Raw genomic sequence first — 23007 nt, forward strand, 5'->3', positions numbered from 1 at the left:
TGAACCAAGCAGAAGAGTTTCAGAGGGACGAAGGGTCAGTAATAGCAGTAGCTGCATGCTGGCCCCCCACAGCCAGTACACAGTTAATCATTTTCTTGATTACACAGAGACTTTCTTACATCAGGACTACTGTTCTTTATGGTCAGGCGTGACCTTAAGTCATTCATTACCTCTTGACGTCTCTGGTTCCTCAAAATAGTTCTAGCTGGGAAGTGTTGAAATAGCAGGAATTTTAGGGTTAGAACAATGAGAATATGTTTGAGAGAAGTGAAGGATATAAAAGGCAATCGCAGAGAAAATAGTTCACTCCTCGGGTTCACTCCTGAAGCAAACCTCTTCTTCACACCATGAAGCTCAAGGTATTGTTGCAATTCATGTGGCTTTATTGGAACTCATTTTCCAGCTTGCCTCTTCCTTTCTCAATTTCCTCAGTTGCCCTCTCCTTTTTAAGAGCTCCCTGACTCTACTTCGAGATGGCATTTTACTGTTTCTCATAGCATCTGGGCTATCTAATTAACTGCATCTTGTTTTTTTTTATCAGTATTTTACCAATAATAGACGTGATTTCGTTGTATAAAATTAGGAAAGTGAGTCGCTGAATGTTAACCTCCTAGCTTTGTGTATGCCGATTTTGGCATTACTGGGTTGCATTTGGAACCTGGTTTGCTGTCCTTCATCCCCTAGAGAAGATGAGCTTTCTGCAGCAAGAAGCATAACATTTTGGTTTGCTATGCTAGAGGCCTTAGCACAGTGCCACAGATATTTATTAAATGACTGCATATTTTGCCTTAGTGTATACATTATCACAGTGTTTTACTAAAATGAGATGCAGACACCAGGAGAAAGTCAGGAAGACCAAAATGGTACTTCAGAAATGGATGGGCGCAAGTGTGCAGACAGCCGAGCAGCTGCGAGTCTGTTGCCTCACGTTCCCTTCCCCAGGGCCCAGGAAGAGGGTGTTTGTTCTTTGCCACATAGGGGTGATTGTCAGGGTATCCCCATACTTCCCCATACTTTCATGACAGCTGTACTTTCACAAGTTGCTGGCACGATGAGATCGTGTGGATGAACACCACAATCACCTTCCGGGCCCGACCGACACCTGTCCCCGGAACTACACATCTCCGCATCAGGCACTCCCAGCTCAGGTGTGACCCTGAAGAGACAGATGAACGGCCTGTCTCTAACTGCCCCTGCCTGTGGGGTGAGAGGTTGAAAAGAGGCAGTTTTGCTTGCAACAAGGGATCCAGCCAGTACTGGAAACTGTTTTACTTAGCAATCATTGAATAAGCTCTCTTTCATCCTTTCCTCCTCCCGCCCCTAAGGATGTTTATCCAGATTTTTAGCAGCATGAAAATCAAAGTTATTGTTATTCTCCGTTTTAATCAGAAACGTCTGTGCCAGCAGCCTTTCTCTCTCCTAGCAACCTTCACCCCGCTTCCTCCCACTCCTGACTCACTCACCTTTGTTTGTGTGTGTGTGAGCCTGTGTGTGCGTATTGGTTCTGAAAGAAGCATGCTGTGTCCCTGACTTATTACTGTCCCCGGATAGGAGTGGGCCTGGAGCGGCTCTGCCCCAGGCCGGCCAGCAGCATCTGTGTTCCCCACTTTGTGCAGGAAGGATTTCACAACGAGTCCGGGTGATTTTGAGAGTATGTTTATTAGGGGCGGGGACAGTGAGACAAGGGCTTAGCACAGAAGGAGCAACAGGAGAGCCTGGCGGGGCTCCCTCTTTGGCTCCCTAGAAATGTTATAGGGAAGAAGTGAGCCAAGGTGGGGCTGCTGCCAGCTCACTGGGAAGTCACAGAAGGAGGAGGAAGTCCGGATCAGGGGGTAAGGTGCTGCCCATTGCTTCCCTGGGTGTGAATCTCATGAGGCCCCTTAGTGTTGAGGAGATGCACGCCTGTGAGGGAAGAAGTAGGGGGAAGGGAAGGGCACAGTGCTCCTGGGAGGGACAGCACATCCCATTCACCTGCATGACAAAGCTTTAGAGCCCTAAAAAGTGGCCCATTCTTCTGAAAGAGGCAGGGCTTTCCTGGCTTGATAATCTGGAGACTGAAGATGCGGGACCAGGCAGGGGCCAGGCTGAAGGACTTTCAGCTGGGCACGGGCTGCGGGTTTGGGTCTCCGCCTGAGCACTGAACTCAGTGTCAGAGCATCTGAGACACCAGGATCCCCTCACCCAACAACCCCTCCCCCTGCAGCGAACACTGGAAAGCGAGGCATGAGACTCTCAGAAAGACACAGTGGGTTGTGCAATGACGCGATAACCAATGCAGGGAAGGGAAGAGACCTGACATGTGCTAAGTGGTCCTAAGCGCTAGGCATGTAGTAAAACACAGCCTAAGAGTGGGTGTCTTTTTGCTTTTTGTTTTTTCAGGCAAATATAAACTATTTTATTTCTCCAAATAATTGGAAAACCAAATTGGAAAACTAAATGTTTTCTTTTTTAATTAAAATTTTTTTTTCTTTATTGTTGACACCATTACAGAGTCGATGTTTTTAACTGTACCTAATAGGTGTTTTCTTTTAAGATGTGTAGGAAGTAAAATCATTGTCTATGCACTGAAGAACCTGATATTTAAAGGGGTTGCACAGCACTGTGTTGCTTATGAAAGGCAGATAGTCCTGCAGGTTTTCATTATCTGGTTTGTGGGTTCGAAGCAGAATGGTCTTCTCCACCAGAATGGCCACACGCACTTCACATTCAACACGTTCACAATGAGTCCGTCACCGTTGCCCCAAACCTGCTCCTCGTCCTGTGTTCCCTCCCTTGGCAAATGGCACTGCGGTGTCCCTACCCCGAGCCTGAACTACTGCAGCAGTCTCTTACCTGCCCTTGTCTTCCCATCTCAGATTCCTTCCCCATGGGACTGCCTGCAGTGACCTTTCCAAAGCACAGTTCTGATCATACCCCTGCCTTTCTTCAGACAGCACTATGGCTCCCCACTGAAGTCACAGTCTTCAGCCAAACGTAACATTCACCACTCAGCCCCAGCTGGCAAATCCGTTCCTGCTCTCACCTCTGACCCCTGCAGGCAGCTCCGCAGCTGGAGTTTGCTAAGCGCACTGCCCTGCCTCCCACTTCCAAGGCTGGGGCCACACTTCTGCCTCTGCCTTTCCCCCTCATCCTCGGCACCTTCACCTGGCGGCCTCCCCGAAGTGTTCCCAGCCAGTTCAGGTCTCAATGCCTCCAGGTATCCACCAACAAAAAGAGCAAGCAGTGGATCTCAAGTGTACTTTTCCTGATAACTCCCCTAGCAGCCACATTGTAAAAAGTAAGAAGAAACCCTAATGAAAACACAGAACCCTGTGCTCTGCGTGCAACTCAATAAATACCTGCCTAGAGACTTTCCGGTATCCAGTGAATACTGGTTTTTACAAGTAGCGCACACCTGGCATGGGCTTAAAATGCAGTTGCCAGCTGTCTGAACGCACCCGCCCGCCCTGCCCAAGTGTGTCCCGCCCCCCCCGCCCCCCCCCCCCGCCCCCGGCGACTCTCTGTGCTCCCCTCCATCCTCGTCGCCCCCACCACACTCTGGTGTCTTCATCCGCTTGCTTGTCCGTGTCCCCCACTTGGCTGAGGACAGAAACTGGCCGTTGTGAAGTTCCACTTCGCTTTTTCTCACAAGAGTAGGTGCTCGCTTGTCACACATCATTTCTTTAGAAATTGAACTCAATTTGATCGACTGGGTGCCCTCCGGTAGAGTGAACTCTTTACAGAAAAGCACCTCGAGCCCTCACGCGTCCAGGAAGGAACCAGCGCGAAGGGAGTGGGGCGCTGCCCTGACGCTCTGCCCTTTCCAGTCTGTCACAGAAAGCTTCGCCCGAGTGATCCAAGGCTTGACAGCGGGCCACCTGACGGATCGTGTGGTTCAGAGGAGCAAGAGGATGATTCTGGACACCCTGGGCGTCGGGTTCCTGGGCACCGGGACAGAGGTGTTTCACAAAGCCAGCGAATACAGTAAAGTAAGAAGCTCGTGTCTACTTTAGAGATAAAGCGAGTGTGCACTAGGGGTGCTCATGACTGGACCCAGGATGTGTGTGTGTGTGTTCCACTGCTCTGCTCTTTGTTTCAGGGGTGGTGCTTGGTGTGAAAGCATTGTCGTGTATAGTTTTATGCTACATCTATGCTCCATTACCTGAGTTTTAATACTCGCTCAGTATTTTACTAAGTCACTGTCTTTAAGACCAGTCCCAACACTAGTAAGGTCTCATAGTTTATTGCTATTAGCACTAGCAGCACTTTTTATCTGAGAGTCTTAGAAGGAATAGCACCTACCCCCGATGATTCATTCACGCAAAGACTTCCAGAGTGTCTGGAGAAAAGGCGGGGCCCGCACTCTGAGCAGACGGTGACTGTCTGTGGCAGACGCAGCACCACTTTCCAAAGGACGTGGTTGCTACAGACAGTCAGTTCACCTGCCCCAGCACTTACCCACAAGGAGTGTATGCAAGTCGATTCAGACCCCACTCCCTGGAGCACTTACAAATCTCGGCCTGGGACTGAGCCGTGGAGTCTCCTCTCCCTTCCAGGGAGAAAGCTGTGTGCTGTTCTACAAGGAAGAGATGAATCCGATGGTTAAGGCTTTGGTCTAGCTAACACAAAGGGCTCAAATAAGGACTATCGAACTCTGTCCCCTGTGTCACTGACCGATACTCTCTTGTTCCAGATCTACAGCTCCAACATATCCAGCACTGTCTGGGGCCAGCCAGCCTTCAGCATCCCACCGACGTACGCGGCTTTTGTCAACGGTGTGGCTGTAAGGAGCTTTACATGTCTTTTCAACTGTTAGACAAGCGTAGTAATTTTTGGAGTCAAGAAATATCTCAGAAATCACTCTCACTTTCATGTTTTATTGATGACATCACTCAAATTATAAAGGTGAAGGGGCCTGCCTTCTCTCCTATGCAACAATTTCCATTTTCATGTTTTAATAGTGAATTTATGCTTTCCAAATAGATTGTGATGTGGAGGAAATAAGATAGGATTTAGACAAGCCCCCTCTAAGGCATCTCAACTTCAGACTCTGAATGCATAAAGCAGAGAACATAAACCCCAATACCCAGACTCAGTTCCATCTCAATTCCTTTTTATTTTTGTGGCTGGTACCACTTTCTATCCAGTAACCAGCCTTTCATTCATTAATTCAACAAATATTTATTGAGAAGCAAATAATGGCTGTATGGTATCTATCATATTTTCTGAACCAAAAATCAGCATTTCTCGTCTGACAATGTTGAAGCTTTTTTTCTGTGTGTCAAGGGTAGTACATAGATATACTTTGGACATGAATGTGTTGAGATTTCTGAGATATATTTATGATTTTGGGGACATTAGCTCAGCACTTGAAAGCCAAGCCCAATGGTGCATCCAGGAATAAATGCCCAGTAAGCAGTGGAAAATGCACCAGCCATATCCAATAAACACAAAGATCCATTTTTAGATAAACTTCTGGTGATGACTATTTCATATATGGAAAAAGCAAATGGCTGGGATAAAGAGGAATAAAACCTTATAGTAGAAAATAATGATTTTAAAATATAGCTTAGTATATAATCTTGGTTCAAGAATTCTTGTAACTTCTCCATAAGTTTAAAATCATTTCATAATAAAAGGTACAAAAACATATGGGCTAATATGGAATAAATGGCATTAAAGTGTTAGTGTGACTTGTTTGGAGGGTGGCAGAGGAAGGAAGGCGGAATGAGGAGCAGCCACCCAATTCCACGGCTTTGTTTGTAAGGTGAACATAGATCTCTCCAGGGGCCGTGGCAGAGAGCTGGTCACCTGAGTGAGACCCAGGTTCCTTGGGGTTCACTCACTGCTCTTGGCAGAGGGCAGCAGGTCCAGTGTCCAGCTATGTGATCCAGAATCACAACCAGTTTTTATTTCCAGAGAATCAAGATCTAAAAATCTCACTTCAAACAAAGTAATTACTAAACTAAACCCTTACTGACCCCAAAGCCATTGCACCCCAGGAAATGCATTTGGTTTTTGGTTATTGTTTTTATCTTTTTGCACAGATTCACTCAATGGATTTTGATGACACGTGGCATCCTGCTACCCACCCTTCCGGAGCTGTCCTTCCCGTCCTCACGGCCTTATCAGAAGCCCTACCTCCAAGTCCAAAGTTGTCTGGCCTTGACCTACTGCTTGCTTTCAACGTTGGGATTGAGGTGCAAGGCCGATTATTGGATTTCTCCAAGGAAGCCAGTGACATACCAAAAAGGTACGGAAAATATTTGCCCCACGGAGAGACAGCCATATTCCCCCTCATCTGTCAATCACTACCTCTGTAGCGCTTTCTGACGGAAAGGTTAGCTCAGCTGAAGATGGTAACATTTGTGCTAGCAGGTAGGTCAGGTCACCAGCCACATATCAAACCATACACACAAAGGTGTGTTTTCAGAAGTGCTAATGAAAAGTGTCCTCTGGGTTTAGAAAGCCAATCCGGACCATGAAATACACTGGGGCCTCTCATCCCAGGGTGAGTCAGGTCATTCTGGCATCTGTGGGTACCCTGAATATTCCGGATCCCATCAAAGCAGAATCTACTTTGATAGGTATTAGCGTTCTTCAAACTAATGAGAACATTTGTAATATCCTAGACCTGACTGTTCAACTCATAGATCAAAGGTGGTCAAATGTTGGCTGTATCATGTGGTTCAATACAATATTTATTTTGCCACTTGGTCCAGTCTGCTAAGAGAAGCATAAATTTAAATACTGAGTGAACTTTCATGGTTTTTACAAGGCCCTTAATTTTTATGGTTATTTACATGGACTTTCGGCAATCGACCACTTTTGCCTTTCTCCAATAATTGTAAAAGTACCACTTATAAGGAATTTACTATATCTCAGACACTACTGTAAGCATATGAATTCATTCAGAAGTCACAAAACCCTGTAAGATAGACACTATTATTATCGCTATTTTATGTTAGAGAAAACAGATAAAAGTTTCCCCAAGATCACTCAGCAAGTAAGTGGAAGAGCTGAGATTTGAACCCAGGCACACAGTATGTCCATTATCTAAGCTCCTGATCACTACACTGTCCTGCCTCCTGGTGGTTGAGGATTGTAAATCTCCAACTCTTTGCTTTTTGCTTTTTAGGTTCCACCCCCCTTCAGTGGTAGGAACTTTGGGTAGTGCTGCTGCCGCATCCAAGATTTTAGGGCTCAGCATGACAGAGTGCCAGGAGGCCTTGGCTATTGCTGTTTCTCACGCCGGGGCACCCATGGCAAATGCTGCCACTCAGACCAAGCCTCTTCACATGGCCAATGCTGCCAGGCATGGGATCGAAGCTGCGTTCCTGGCAATGCTGGGTCTCCAAGGAAACAAGCAGGTCTTGGACATGCAGACGGGATTCGGGGCCTTCTATGCCAACTATTCCCCCAAAGTCCTTCCAAACCTAGATTCTTACCCTTGGCTGCTGGACCAGCAGGATGTGGCTTTCAAGAGCTTCCCTTCACACTTAGCTACCCACTGGGTGGCAGACGCAGCTGCATCCGTGAGAAGGCACCTTGTAACAGACAGAGCCGTGCTTCCCAGTGACCGCATCGAGAGAATCGTGCTCAGAATTCCAGATGTCCAGTACGTAAACCGGCCTTTCCCAGACTCAGAGCATGAAGCCCGTCACTCCTTCCAGTATGTGGCCTGTGCCATGCTGCTTGATGGCAGCATCACTGTCCCATCATTCCACAGATGCCAGATCCACAGGCCACAGGTGAGAGAGTTGCTTTGTAAGGTGGAGCTGGAGCACCCTCATGACAACCTGCCAAACTTCAACACATTATACTGCGAGATAAGTGTTACCCTCAAGGATGGAGCCACCTTCACAGAGCGCTGTGATACCTTCTATGGTCACTGGCGGAAGCCACTGAGCCAGAAGGACCTACAGGCCAAGTTCAGAGCCAATGCCACCAGGGCACTGTCCTGTGATACAGTAGAAAGACTTATAGAGACAGTGGACAACCTGGAAGATCTCGAGGACTGTTCTGTGTTGACCACACTTCTGAAAGGACCCTCCCCATCAGAGATGGCTTCCCAGTCTATCAAGCACTTAACACTTTCATAACACAGTGTCCCTGAGGTTTACCATTATCTAAGTGACTTTATATTGGGGGAAATTCAATGATCTGCTCGCGGTCAGCTCAGAAGAGAACGCAGCATGATGGAGAGAGTGCAGACACGCAGCTGGCAGTACATGGAGAAGGACGCTTGTCCTGTAAAAGTGCAAGACTGTTCCAAGTGCCTAGAGCAAGGTAACACATATGCAAGAAACACAGAGCAAGTGATTTTATGAGCATTCATAAAGCTGAATTTCAAATCACCTATGATTTTCTTATACAGTTAATCTTTTTGGAGGACTTTTATGAACTTCACAAACCTCAAGCCGCGGAGGAAGTTGAACCTGTATGTGTATTTGCTGACAGTGGAGAAGGGGCCTCGGGTCTGCTGTGCCACCAACGGCTCTCTCAGGTCATGGCTCATCAGAAGCCCTGCACAGTGGAGGGACTGCTGCTGGGCTCAGAGATTAGGGCTTAGGGGGTTCAAATCCTGCCTCTGCTATGTCCTAGACGCCATCTGGGGCATGCTTCCAAGTACCTTCTGCCTTAGTCCCTCTATTTGTGAAGCAGACAGACATAAAGAGCGGTCTGAAAAACAGCAGTTTGGCTCCGGGAGACAGGCTCCTAATGACGACACGTCACCTTTCATTACAGAAAACATGTTTGAGAAACGATAATGGACAAAGAGTCTGAGATATAATAAAGACTGGCAACAAAAAAAACTGTACATGTCTATGGGTAAATAAATATGGACTACATAAATTAATAAAATATCTTATGGGCTTAAAAATTAGCAAAAGTTATTAGCAAAATTATTATAACAACATTAGCAAAGTTATTTTAGTTAGTATGGTCTAAATTTCTGTGTTGTCCAAGGAAAGGGCAAAGCTATTAACTCCAAACTTTGATTTGAAAGTATACATATTAACACAGGCTGCAACACAACCAAAATGTTGCAGGTTTGATTCCCAGCCAGGGTACATGCCTGGGTTGCAGGCCATAACCCCTAGCAACCGCACATCGATGTTTCTCTCTCTCCCTCTAGCTCCCTCCCTTCCCTCTCTAAAAATAAATAAATAAAATCTTAAAAAAAAAAGAAAGTATACATGTTGATATTTCTAGGGTAAGCATTACAAAAAAGCAGTAGGATACATTACTTCTAGGTTAATAGAGAGAAATATGCAATTAGGAAAAAATAACCCATAGGAAGCAAGAATGGAGGGGGGGAGAAATATAGAAGAGGCAGAACATAATATAAAATTATAGAAAAAAAATCCAAATACATCTATAATTACAAAACAGTAAATGCACTAAATGGTCCTGTTTAAAAAGACAGACTGTGAACACATCTTTAAATGTTCCCTAGCTTTGTGAACACCTACTTTACATACTGTTCATTCATTCACTTTAAGTGTACAGCTCACTGAGCCCTGGGAAACTCCGAGGCTTGTGCCAGCACCACCACAATCCCGTTCTGAGACACCCCCATTACTCTGCAACATTTTTCACGGCTGCGTGCAATGAATCCCCACTCCCCTCTCCTGCCCTTGGCCAGCAGCAATCTGCTTCCTATCTTAATAGTTCTGTCTTTTCCAGACATTTTCTATAGTAAATGGAATCACACAATACGTAATCTTATGTATCTGACTCTTTCACTTAGCAAAACAGTTTTAAGATTTTTCCACATATGTATCAGGGCACTTGATTCCCTTTTATTGCTAAATAGCACTCAGTTGTATGAATGTACCGCATTTCGTTTACCCATTCATTAGTTAGAGAGTAGCTGAACTGTTTCCAGTTTGGGGCTATTAGGAATACTGCTTCTATAAGCAACCTGATACATGTCTTTCTGTGGGCATATCGTCCCATTCCTCTTGGGTGGATACTTAAGAATGGGAATGCTGGGTCATCTGGTAAGTACATGTTTAACTTTTTAAATACTGTTTTCCAAAGCTGCTCTATCATGCTGTATTTCCACCAGCAATGTCTAAGAGTTCTGGTTTCTCGTTATCTTCACCAGCCCTTAGAATTGTCAGTTTTTAAAATTTTAACCAGTCTAGTGAGTGTGTAGTACTGTTTCATTGTGCTTTTAATTTCCATTTCCTTCATGACTCATGCTTGCCCATTTTTGCCAATTGCTTTAATTACCTTATCTTATTATTGAGTTCTAAGACAGATTTATATATTATGGGTATAATATCTTTATCAGATATATGCTTTCCAAATACTGTCTCCCAGTCTGTGGCTTGTCTTTTCATGTTTCTATTGGTCTCTCTGGGGGGTAGGGGATGGGTAGAGGGGTAGGGGGTGCAGGGGTTGAGCAAAAAGGAAGGAGGACTCACGGACATGGCAACAGTGTGCTGAGGTTAAGGGGCGGGGGGGCTAAATGGCAGTGGAAAAAATACAATACAAATAAGTTTTTAAAAAAATAAGAGCAAAACTTTTAAATTTTGATCAAGTCCATTTTACCATGTTTAAAAAAAGTTTACAGTTCTGCTTTTGGTGTTATTAGAAGGCTTTTTAAAAAATCCAATTATACACTTTATTCAAGGTTCATAAAGACACAGAAGAGTTGAAAGTAATAAGATAGGGAAAATAAGGATGGAGCATTAATAAGAGAAAGCTGAAATAAATAAATGTTAATGTTAGATTAGACCAAAAAGAATTCAAGCAAAAAGCTTTGCTAGAAATAAATATAATAATAATAATGATGATGATGATGAATTTAAATCATAAGGTAACTAAAATAATTCTAAACCTATATGCATCTAAATAATATTGAACAGCAAGGAGAAATAGATAAATCCAACATCATCCTGAGAAAATTTTAACATTTCTTTCTCAGTAATTGATATTTCAAGGAAATCAAAAAATAAATAGACTATATAAAATTCAAACACAATCCACTGTTTTATCTAATGGACACACAGAGAATTCTGCACCCAACCCAACTACAGAATTCATTATTTTTAAAAATCTCATAAAACATTTACAAAAGTGGACCATATGCTGAGTGTGAAGCAAGCCTCAGCAACTTTTTCAAAGGAGTGGACCACACAGATCATTTTCTCTAATCACAGTGCAATTAAGTTTAAAAAAGTCAATATAAAAAAGATGATTAGAAAAGCCTGTGATGTTTGGAAATAAACATTGCTCTTCATAAGTCTTGGGTCATAGAAGAAATTGTAATGAAAATTATAAAATATTTAGAACTAACTAATAAGAAAAATACCTCATATCAAAATTTGTAGAATGTTGCAAAAGCAGTACTTAAGATGTGTAGGATTTTCTATTGCTGGCTCTGTGTTACTTGGACTGCGCTGTTTCACAGGGTGCAGCGCGCTGATTCTGATGAGTTTGTTCGAACACAGTTGGTAAAGGAGAAGAAGAAGGGGTTTCTCTTATGGCCTTGAGATAAAATGTACTTATTGTCCTGTCTTAATACATTTCAGAAGTTTGTGGGGGCAAGATCTGAGGGCCATTCCTAATACCCTCGAATAACCCCTGTCAAAAACAGGACCACAGACCCAAAGTGGAGTCACTTTTATGCTGAGCTCTGTATCACCAAACCAATGACAGTTTCACCCCTCCCAGAAATGGAATCTTAAGCCAGTCAATCAGGAATCTCCTGATCAGCATTGGTTGAGTCATCTGCCTGTTAGACTCCTGCTATCCCCCAAAGGAAGGTAACTTTGCAATAACCGACCTGCTTTTCTGCCAAGCATAATGTCCTGTTCCTGCTCCCTTCTGCCTATAAAAGTCTTTTATTTTGTAAGCTCTCTGGAACTCCTTTTTACCTGCTGGGCTGGATGCTTCCCAAGTGGAATCAATTTGTGCTCCAACTCTTAAAAATGTTAACATGCCTTAGTTTCTTTTAACACCCCTGGCAATGTGTCAGAGCAACAGCATGGGTTGGGGAAGACATCCTGTCCTGAGGGGCTCACAGGGCTCAAGGAGACCTTGAGATTGGTTCATGCCCACTGAGCTAACTGAAGGCAGGGGAACGTTTGAGGAAATGTGGGTCTGTGGAAAGTACCTGAGCAACCTCCTCACCCCCAGCCCTGCACACTGTCCACCCCCACGGCTCCACGCACAAAAACACAGAGGAGGGAGGGAGAGCTTAGCTTCCCACACTCCTTTCTAGATGACTCCCTCCTGTGAGGGTCAAAAGCAAGGGCACTTTTGAGCCACGGTGCTAGTGGAGACCTTTTGATAAGATGGGAGAGGGAAAGCTGAGCCCTTTGTCTCTTACTTCCAAGGGGCCCAAGAGCAAGAACTGAGTGCTCCATATAGGTCCTGCCAGGCAGCTGGGGACAACACCCACGCTTAGACTCTGGGACAAAGGCCCAGCTCACAGAGAGAGGTTCATTACAGCTTCCTCGCCGTGTTTCTGCATCGTCACACATACCCCAGGCCCTGAGACAAACCGACTCCACTCCAGCCACAGCTTTGCCAGCTCTAAGGAAGCCTGCCTAGTACTGGCTATTGTAAATGTTTGGGGTACTCCCCGAGACCACACATTCGGGTATTCACCAAAAGAACTCATGGCTTCAGCACATAGTGGTACCCATGGCTAAGGTTTATTTTACTGTAGTGAAGGATGCATGGCAGATAAAAAGGTACAGGCAGAGTCTGGAGAAATCCATGCATAGGCTTTCGATGACCAGTCCTTCCAGCGAGGAGACCCGTGATTTGCTCCTTTCTCCAGCAGTGAGAATTCAACACAGTGTGTACAGTCATCCTTCGGTGTCTGTGGGGAATGATTCTAGAACCTCCCCTGGATACCAAACTCCAAGGATGCTCAGTCCCTTAAAATGGCATAGTATTTATGTATAACCTGTATTTGCATGACTATGTTAGAAATGCATGAGAAAGAAGCGGGAGGAACTGGATGATCTGATCCAAGTGCCTTTATTTGATGCTGTGCTTATGACTTTATTTGAGTTGGGATCCACCGCAGCACCGGGGGAAGGCAAGAGTGGGGTTTTTAAAAGAAAAAGTGTGGGTTTTGTGAGGGCATAGGAGGGGAGTTAGTCTCCTGTTCTTCCAGGCGAGTGCCTCAGGGTTCCAGGATGTGAGTAGGGACAAAGGGTTAGGTAAAGGGTGGGCTGTTCCCGGTACAGGAGGGTCAGTCTGACCACGGGCCACTGCAGCTGGCGCCAGACGTCCATTGTGTGAGGTGAGGGGGAGTTTAGACTCAGCCTCAGGCTACCAAGCCAGCCGGGACAACTGAGTCATAGGCAGCCCAGAGGGCTGGAAACTGGCCGGACTGGGTCACGAGCACTTGGGGGGGGGGAGGGGCTGGGAACTGGCCCTTTCAGACCACAGCAGAACACACTTACACATCACTTCATTTGTGTGGATCCAGTGTGGTGTGTGGTGCATGGCAAACTCAAATTTTGCTATTCGGAACTTCCTGGGATTTTTTTTTCAAATATTTTTGATCTACAGTTGGTTGTATCCACAGGTGCAAAACCCACAGTCACGGAGGGCTGACCGTACAATGTGTCTGCCCTGGGCAGAGACTTGGCACCCAATGTCTTGATTCGTGGCTGGTCGTACAGGCACCCTCTGCCCAGCGACAATCATATTCCCAGGTCACAGGAGGAAGGCAGGTGTTCAGGATCATTCACATTGTTTGCACAGTCTAGGCGAAGTGAATCATTTTTATAAGCCAGAGAGTGGGTCAAGTGCCAAGTTCCCAGATGCCAGTCGAGGACCAAGGTTATAAACAGGCCCTAGTAAAGATAGGAGCCGCTGGCCTGCTCTTGTTATCGCTTTTCTGCACAGCTTTCCCCGTCCTGAAATGCCTCCCTTTCCTGTTTGTGCAGCTTTGCAAGGTAGGAAAGTGATACAGAAAAACTGGACTTTGCTTCCACTACAGCAATGATCTCTGCTCCGCAGCACGTGAGCTGTGGATGCTGCGTGCTCTGTCATAGCATTAACGGAAACTGGCGCCGTGGGACGCTGGCGGCGGCCACAGGCCAAAGAGCTACAACGATTTTAACCAAACTGAGAATATGTGAATCTAAAGGGAATTTAAAATACATTTTATAACGACTCTACTTGGAAGGCTTTATCTAAAACATATAACACAGTCAGATAAGTCCCTTACCTTATCTGGGACCACCTTAAGGTTTGTGACAGCTGATGCAGAGGCACCTTCTTGGGGATTTGAGTCAATTGTGGGCATCCATTCAATGCAACAAATGCATATCGAGGGCTTAGTCTGTGCCCGAGCATGTTTCTGACCCAGGTGATACAGCAGTGAACAAAATAAGCAGAAACCCCTTACAAATGTGAACTACAATGGGGTGTGTGTAGAGAGACAAGCAAGTAAGTAAATAGGAGTCAGGAGGTGCTCTGCCCACGTGTGGGGTCTGCTGTGCTCCCATCGCACCTGTCCTGTGGGAAGGTGGGCTTTGGGGGCTGAGCTGGGTTCACTCACTGGCCAGCAAGCCCAATGCCCGTGAGCCTTCGTTAAGCAGGATTAATAGCTCCCAGTTCTTCCCGAGCCACCACACCATGACCTGGGGCAACCAAAGACTTGCGGTGCTGCACGAATGGGGCTTCCTTGTCAGTCCCTGCAAGACTTCCCTCCCGGGAACAAAGCCACAGGGAACCGAAGATAGGGGCAAAGTCACAACAAGATACGCTGCTCTCCTTCCAGCAGAGGCGTGCACGTGTGTGCATGCGCACGTGGGAGCTCTCCTTCCACAAGGGGGCAAACGATCTGCAACACTGACGTTCTTTCACCACTCCTTGGTGAAACTGCTCCTCGATGCCTCTCCTCTCCTGGCCAGGTGAGGAAAAGCAGCATAGGGATAGTTCCCAGAACGTGTTCATTCAAAAGACATCCAAAGCAGATATGTGTTTCAGAGCAGCTACTCTGGCTCTTGCTAAGGTCTGGATGACTATACAGCACATTAAAAGAATGTATGATACACAGTAACTTTTTTATTTTTGTTTTTTTTAAAGACTTTATTTATTTATTTTTAGAGAGAGGGGAAGGGAAGGAAAAGAGAGGGAAACATCAATGTGTAGTTGCCTCTCACACATCTCCTACTGGGGACGTGGCCTACAACCCAGGCATGTGCACTGACTGGGAATCGAATGGGCAAGCCTTTGGTTTACAGACTGGCACTGAATCCACTGAGCCACACCAGCCAGGGCCACAGGAACTTTTTTAAAAGTACCATACTTCACCTAAATCAAAAACCAGAATAAATACATTCACAGAAATGATGAAAACTAGTCTAGTCATCTAGTTCAGTTGTAAATGCAGAAACCAACATTCAAATATCATCACGTCACCTACAAACCTCTCCCTGCTTTTCGTTGTACTTACTATTAAAAACAAGTCATACTTATATGGCCCTATTGACCAATGTCCCCCCAGTAAATTTAAGGGAATAAAAAAGAAATAATCTGTTATAACAAAGAAAAATATTCTAAAATAAAGGGAAAAAAAAAGTCAACCCACCCCAGTTACAGTTGGTTTCCATGTAGGAGCCAACCGGGAAAAAGCCGTTGGAACAGCTGAATGCCCATCTGTTTTCAGACATGGCATGACAGTGCTGCTTCTGACTTGAAAACACAAAAATGAAAATGTGCTTGTAGAGAAGCACTGTGTGTCTGAGTGACTCAACGGTGGCTAGTTCATCTCTGAGTCAAGATCACACTGAAAGTACCTATCGTCATGTGATAAGATGTGTAAATCGTTTGGTTGGAGCAAAAATATTTTTACTTGAATAATTTCTTCTAAATATTATAACTAAAGCATCACTTTTCAAGTGCATTATGAAACATGCCCCACCACTTCCCCCTTCCATCCAGAATTTCACACAGAGGGGCCGTGCCGTGAGAGCACACGCCGGCACCGTGTGCGTGCCCTGGCAGAGCTCACCTCCCGCAGCTGCAGTTGCGTTTGCATCTACGTTTTCTTCTGGCAGCGGCTTGGTCAGCATCAACAAACCCATCACAGAGAAATGCTGGAGTGGGAGGGAGCGTTTCTGAGGCGCCTGCCAGCATGACTGTGGAGAGTTAAAATGACCAGCTCGCTTTGGCCTCTCAACCACCGCGACATTCAGAACAGAAACTCACAGGCACTGTGCACATGCAAAACCTGTTCCAACACGTGGATTTATTTAAACACCCAGTTAATAAGGAGAAATGAAGACTATATGTACTAGGTTCAATAAGAACCACTTAAAGTAAGCACAATTTGATCCATACACCTGAGCAACAGCATGGCAGAAACTACTAAACTGAAATTTTTTTCTTACAGAGTAAGCCAGTATACCGTATTTTTCCTGTGCATAATGTGCCCTTTTTTGCCCACATTTTTGAGGAAAAATAAGGATACGCATTATACAGGGGTATAATGATTACACACCATGGGTGTAAAAATCCCATGTATAACGTGCACCAAAACATGGGTGCACATTATACACGGCAAAATACGGTATTTTGAAAGCATGTGTGTTCTGTCTGATTCAAAGCCTTCAGGTCCCATCACCTTAAGTCACCACCCCTTTACCATTCCCACCCCCGCCCTAATGCCAGTCACCAAATCCACAGCCCCTTACTGAAGGCTATCAGAAAGCAGTCACATTGACAGTCTTCTGGAGGAAGGAAAACAGGAAAGCGCTGTACAACCTGTGTATCTGGCAGTGAGCTTTCCATCCTTTTCTTTCCCTCCATCCACATTATTATCCTAACCCACAGGACTTCACGAGCAGGAAGGGTTTATCCACCAGCACAGGAAGACTCAGCACCAGCCGATGATGGGCTTCACAGCACCGTGGGAGGAAGGCTGTAAGAGTGCTGGACAGAACCGCTGACAGAGCAGGGCAGGGCGAGCCCACGTCCACCCGCAAAGACTGGGGGCCTGGGGTCATTTGAGGCAACAGACAAGAACCCATGAACAATTAATTCTTAAGCAAAGAATTAAGGCATGAGAGCAATAGTACATGGGATTAGAATGAAAAAAAATATGCATGTCTTGAAAGTTTTCTGGAATTGATAATGACATGGATGAATTCACTAACTTTGTTTCAAAAAGTCAGGATAGCAATCTGCTTTGTCAAAGTTGCTCAGAGATGCTTTTGTAAAAAATGAAATGTTAAAACAAAGACTCAGGCAATGGGAAATTTATGTGGTTTCCATGCAGCCCTTATAGCAAGTAGGCTTTACAGAAATAAAACGCTTATATTAGCCTAATAATAATAATAAAAGTAACAAACATTTTGCATGAACAGCATGATATTCTGAAGACACAGCTGGAATACCCATCATGGAGTACATTTTTGCTAAATACTTCAAGTTTAGTACAAACAGAACTGTATTTTTTAAAAAGAATGTGAGATAACTTCATTTTCCCTAAAAAGAAAAAAATATCTTTATATGCCAAAATAAAATACATTTTTTAAAATTGCAGTATTTTTTTAGATTGGTTTACAAACAAATCTGTCTTCAATGTGAAAACCCTACCTCTAGCATCAGACCTAGGGCAATCATTTTTACCAAGTTGTCTCAGGGCAATCCTATCTGCAGTGGAAGAAAAGAATAAATCCTCCAAACACCAACAGCTCTAATGAAATTAACCTCCCTCACTCCCCCTCTTTCTCTCTGGGGTTTTCTAAGTAAATAGTTAAAGCTATACTGTATACACAATGTGTAGCAAGTCTCTGAAGGTGGTGTCCTGACATCCATGCCTCCCCATAATTCATACCCTTTTGCAGTCTCCTCTCCTGGAAGCTGACCTCACTGTTGGTTAATACAACACAAGAGTGCTGCTGGAGGACATCTGTGGCTAGACTGTAAGAGGAGAGCCTGGGTTTCCTTGGAATGGAGGGTGCAGCTCTCAGGTGAGAAGCTCGGCCACCCCAAGGGCTGTGGTTGTGAGGAAGCGCAGGATAACGGCATGGAACGGCCCTGTGGCCACCTGCCAGCCCTCAGTTGTTCCAGCTGATCCCAGCCCAGGCACCGCTCACGGGAATGAAAATATCGGATGTCTGCAGCCCCAGCCAGTCTCTGATTTCAGCTGCATGAGGGACCTCAAGCGAAGCCCAGCCATGCCCAGTCCACCGGCTGAACCAGGAGAGATGATACATTATTGTTTAAGCCACTGAATTTTGGTGGTGTTTGTTACACAGCAGTAGATACCTGAACTTTTTTATATGTAAAATACAACAAGCAGCCTATTTAGATAAATGTGTGTAAGTATCCACAAGCAACACACTCCTGATCTAGAACGATTCCCAATTCTCATTGCAGGACATCTCCAATTGCCTCCAACAGTTTCAAGAATATTGTGAATGTTAAAAATAATCTTAAAATACAATTGATTTAATTTGGAAAAGATAAATATGTAAATACAGCTCCTTATGGAAGGAATTAAATATATCTAAGACAACTATACTTTAAATCAATCTTTGCTTTTAACAGGTAGAGTCACTTATCTACAAGTGATCCCTGCACTGGAAAGGCCCAGAAACGGGCAAGCCTCCACTGTGGCTTCTTGAGCCTCAGGGCCTTGAAACGTGGCTTGTCACTTGGGAGCTGAATTGGAATCTGGATTACAGAACAAGATCTCCAGGTAAGTCGTATCCCATTCCAGTTAGAAGCATGAGGCATAGATCAGTTGGTCCTGAACTTGTCTGCACATGAGAATCATCTAGGAATCTTAACAGTTCCAAACTCCAGGCCACCGGGACACAGCACTGGATGGTTTTGAACCGTCCCAGTGATTCCAGGTGCAGCCAGCCTGGGAACCACCGGTCACTCCAGGGAGAGCGCTGGTTCTCAGGCTTGACCAGACAGTAGGACCACCTGGGGGCATCCAACATACTAATGTCTGTTTTCACACCGAAAAAGTCTGAGGTTACTGGCCTCAGGTGTGACCCAAGCCCTGGACATTTTTTAAGCTCCCTGAGTGATTCCCACATGCAGCAAGTTTGAGAACCGGGGACCTACAGCCTGACACAGAGGGTTCAGAGTGGGAGCTGAGCCTGCGCTGCCCTTTCAGGAAGAGGATTTTGAAGGCAGTGAGCATCCAGTAAAGTGAACAGTTGGCCTCACAGTTTTCAGCTCACTCACCAGGTAGAATGACAGCACCGAGCTCGCTGGAGCTCGGGTCTGCCAAACCGTGTGGGCCGCCATGAGCTCTCCTCCAGCCCACTTCTCTTCTCTTCTGTTGGGCTGCCTTTCAAGTGATCAACCGTGAGCATCTGCGCGGCATTAGGAGCAGATATCTTCACCTTCAAAAATAGAAATAAAAACAAATGATGTCATTGCCGCTAGGAAAACAATCAAGCAAATCAATCTCAGAGCCTAAACAAGAATGGAAAGTCAGAAAACCACTGAGGGATTCTATATGCCTTCAGGTCCAACACCAAAAACAAAGCTGTACTACAGCTCGGTCTCAAGAAAGAAGTGGCAGGGGGCTTCTAGAGAAAACAAACAGCTATACAGCAGCTTCCGGGAGAAAAAGCAGAACAGAAAGAGGTTGGTTTCCAAATATATGTATGTCTATGTATATATATCTGTGTGTGTGTATGTGAATATATGTCTCGTATACCATACACTGTGTGTGTGTGTGTGTGTGTGTATATATATATATGCTTTTTAAGAAGATAGACGAGAGGAACCATTTTCATAGAGCAGAGTGTATAGTTTTCAAAAACATGAGAGAATTAATGAAACATGCCCTTGAAACCTTTCTGAAGCAGTGCTTTTCAACCCTGGCTACATATTAGAATCACCTGCGTTGACTGCAGCCGAAACAAACCAGTTACATGTGAGTGAAGTGTGAGCATGTGCATTAGAATGTTGTAAAATCTGCACCTGGTGAGTGTATCTTTGTCAGGATTGGCAGCCACTGATCTAAAGCAAATGGGGGATAAAACTCACAATCTCCAGACTCTGAGTTAAAACCCCAATAAGTCATGGATGAAAAACTGGAAATCCAAGGGGTAAATTCTAGCTCTTAAAGGGCATGTGCATGGCTGTCAGTGAAGTCCACATCTAGAAAGAGGGAATAAACTGGGCATAAACCGCAGGCAGGGGAAGGGTCAGCTGCTTATGGATAACATACATATCCACCCAGTTCTTTTATGAGGGGAGGGTGAAAGAGGGGGAGAGGGGAAGGGGAAGGATGGTGGGGAGGAAGTGGATGGGGGTTTAGCAAGACAAGGAGAAAAGTAATAGTGAACCTGAGAAGTAGGTTCTGAGTCTGACTGGTGGGGATCTGCAAGGCCTCTTCAGAAAGTATCAGCCATGTAATATGAAAAATAGAGACACTTATTGAAGAAGATGCAAGATACAAGAAACATTGTACACGGGACAGTGATGCCTCAGTCCCCTTTAAAGTAGGCACCTTGGGACCTCACGCAGTTCTCCCAATCGCCATCAGCTGTCCCATCATATTTTCCCGAATCTCATAGATGGTCTGAAATCTCTTCCCTTTCAAAGGTGATTTTAGTTTTGGGAAAAGCCAGAAGTCACAGGGTGCCAAATCTGGGTTGTAGGGGAGCTGAGCTGCCTGGGTGATTTGATGTTTTGCCAAAAAAACTCTGCATGAGATGTGATACATGAGCAAGTGCATTATCATGGTGAAGCTGCCAATTGCCAGTTGCCCATAGCTGTGGCCTGCTGAATCATCAAAATAGTTTCTAGGGAGGAATATTCAAGCTTAAAGCAAAATACGATGCAGACTCGTTGCTCTACTTGCTCATTTTGAATGTAACAGCCACACAGTATGCATACTCACTCAACAGCATCCATCGCTCCCACTGACTAACACAGTGAAGTCACCCTTGTTCACACGTGTGCATTCCAGTCCACTCTCCTTGGCTGCCAGGTTACATCAATATCACGCAAATAATTTTGTTATATTAACAATAACTGGACTTTTTCTGGATAGACCTCATATACTTTGCGTGATGTTGGGAAAGTTACTCAATATCTGTGCCTACATTTCCTCAGTTTGAATGTGGGATGTAACCTTTTTCGTAGGGTTGTTGGGAGGATCAAATACAGTAAAAGTCAGCTGTGTCACAACCTAGGTACGGGTGCATTTCCTCTTACTGAACAGTAGGCATTGCTTCATTTTGTTTGATATACATGAAGAAAAGAGAAGTTATCATTCTGAAGCTGGTTTTCTTGAAAGTAAACTTAGTAAAAAATACAGGGTTAGGCTAAAGTAGGTTTACAGTTGTTCGTATGGAAAAAGGCATGCAGGTTATGATGATTGCAATAGCTTTATTAACTCAAAAGAATGTCACAATGCAACCGTAAACCTGCTTTTGCCCACCCCTGTATATTCAATAAATACCTACACGATTGTAAAGCCTGGTTTAAGAGACTTAGTATAACACGTAAATCAAAAATTACCTGATTTAGGATTGAGATGTTAACTACAGTTCCAAAGTTGGTTGTTTGTTTTAAAATATTGTGCATTAAAGAGATACCCCTTCTAATTCCTTCAAGGGAATATTATAATTTTTAACTTTATTAAATTTAGACTTAAATTATTCTTTAAATTATCTTTGACCTAAAAGAAATTATGGTGTAGGTATGTGAAACTGCCAGTAAAAATCTGAAAATAGGACCAATATGTATTGATGTATTGGTTGAAACTTGTGTCATAGGCTTTTTTAGGGGAGTGGGGGTTGATGTTTTGATTAATATCAAGATATTGTTAACCTCTTGCATTAAAATTAATGCAGAAAATTACTGTGTCCAAAACATGGGCTTTTAACCTTTCCTCCTGTTCTGTGGACCTCTTTGGCACCCTTGTGAAATGCCGTCTCCGACTGTTTTTTAAATATTTGAAAGAATAATTTAAGACCATCACATTCTAAGTGAGTACGTAAAAATTAGGTTGGACTGTAAAAATCTGCCCTGCCATTCAGATAAAGGCAGATAAAACCAGTTGCAAAATTAACAGAAAACAATTATTTCTTTCAAAACACAGTAGCAAAGTAGAGTTGTAAAGCGTCAAAGTCGTAAGGACTCCCCGGTTTCAATGGGCCCTCAAGGTTTTAACAGCCACAGAGTAGAGAGAAGTAACCAGCACAGCGAGGGATCAGGCAACAGTACTCTAGAAGCATTGTTACCTTGAGGTGCTGGGCTTGTAGCCAAGAGGAACAGAAGGCAGAACCAGCCCAGAGCAGATGGGAGCTAGTAAGACGCTAAGTTAGAGCTAATGTGAGGAAACGCTTTCTCACCATTAGGGTTAGACCCGAGACAGAAAATCCCCCAACCACCAAAATCAGCATTAAGGTTCCTTTTGCAGCTCTGAGGGGTCCTGAGCAGAACTGGAAGTTCCACTACAACTGTCTGGTGTATGGTCCCATCGTTTGCACAATGTTGCTTTGGAAACTGTTTCTTTGCATTAGTTTTTAAGCTGGCTTCAAGTGCTAGTCCACATGAGATCCTGCAGGTGCCCTTCAAATCTGATGTCACACGGCAGCTTTCATGGCTAGGATCTGTCCCCTCTTATTTTCAGTGGTCTTCAGAGAGGCCAGTTTAGCCTTGGTGATTTTGAATGAGGGTGGTACATGGGGGAGGGCTAGAACTGGAACCACCTGAAGCTTAGATAAGTGGGTGTTAAAATGGGGCCCTGCCTGAACCTCCACAGAGCTCCCCAGCCTGGTGCAGCAACGGGGCAATGGTGTTTGGTGATGGGGCTGGGAGTAAGGAGGGGAGTCAGAGATACTTCCCATCAGTCTTCAGAAGGCCTGGCAGGCCTAGGGAAGCCACTGATGCTTCCATCCCAAACTCCCATGGGTCATGGTGGTCAACTCTGGTCATTACAGCCATCTCGCTTATTATATACTTACAGGTATCATAATGGTTCATTCGAGGTGTGGGTGAAGTGAAGGTGTTGGACGGCTCTGGTCCAAGAGCCCAGGATGCTGCTGATTTGTT

The 23007-nt window shown here is 44.8% G+C and overlaps 1 protein-coding gene across 1 annotated transcript; it reads left to right on the forward strand.

The window, feature by feature from the left end:
- The first annotated feature begins 314 nt into the window (after window positions 1-314).
- On the forward strand, window positions 315-9092 carry ACOD1 (aconitate decarboxylase 1). The gene is made up of 5 exons (XM_045839180.1): window positions 315-359; window positions 3807-3968; window positions 4673-4762; window positions 6027-6232; window positions 7118-9092. The coding sequence occupies exons 1-5, from the start codon at window positions 348-350 to the stop codon at window positions 8079-8081; spliced, it is 1434 nt and encodes a 477-aa protein (XP_045695136.1). The 5' UTR covers window positions 315-347; the 3' UTR covers window positions 8082-9092.
- The last annotated feature ends 13915 nt before the right edge of the window (window positions 9093-23007 follow it).

Source organism: Phyllostomus hastatus, unplaced genomic scaffold (assembly GCF_019186645.2).
Source record: "Phyllostomus hastatus isolate PE091 unplaced genomic scaffold, TTU_PhHast_1.1 phas_contig_29, whole genome shotgun sequence".
Taxonomy (NCBI): Eukaryota; Metazoa; Chordata; class Mammalia; order Chiroptera; family Phyllostomidae; genus Phyllostomus; species Phyllostomus hastatus.

Excerpts from the sequence above, each read along its gene's own strand:
- ACOD1 (XM_045839180.1), top strand. Across the intron at positions 3,969-4,672 it reads AAGCCAGCGAATACAGTAAA|ATCTACAGCTCCAACATATC; the intron begins GTAAGAAGCTCG and ends CTCTTGTTCCAG. Across the intron at positions 6,233-7,117 it reads GCCAGTGACATACCAAAAAG|GTTCCACCCCCCTTCAGTGG; the intron begins GTACGGAAAATA and ends TTTGCTTTTTAG.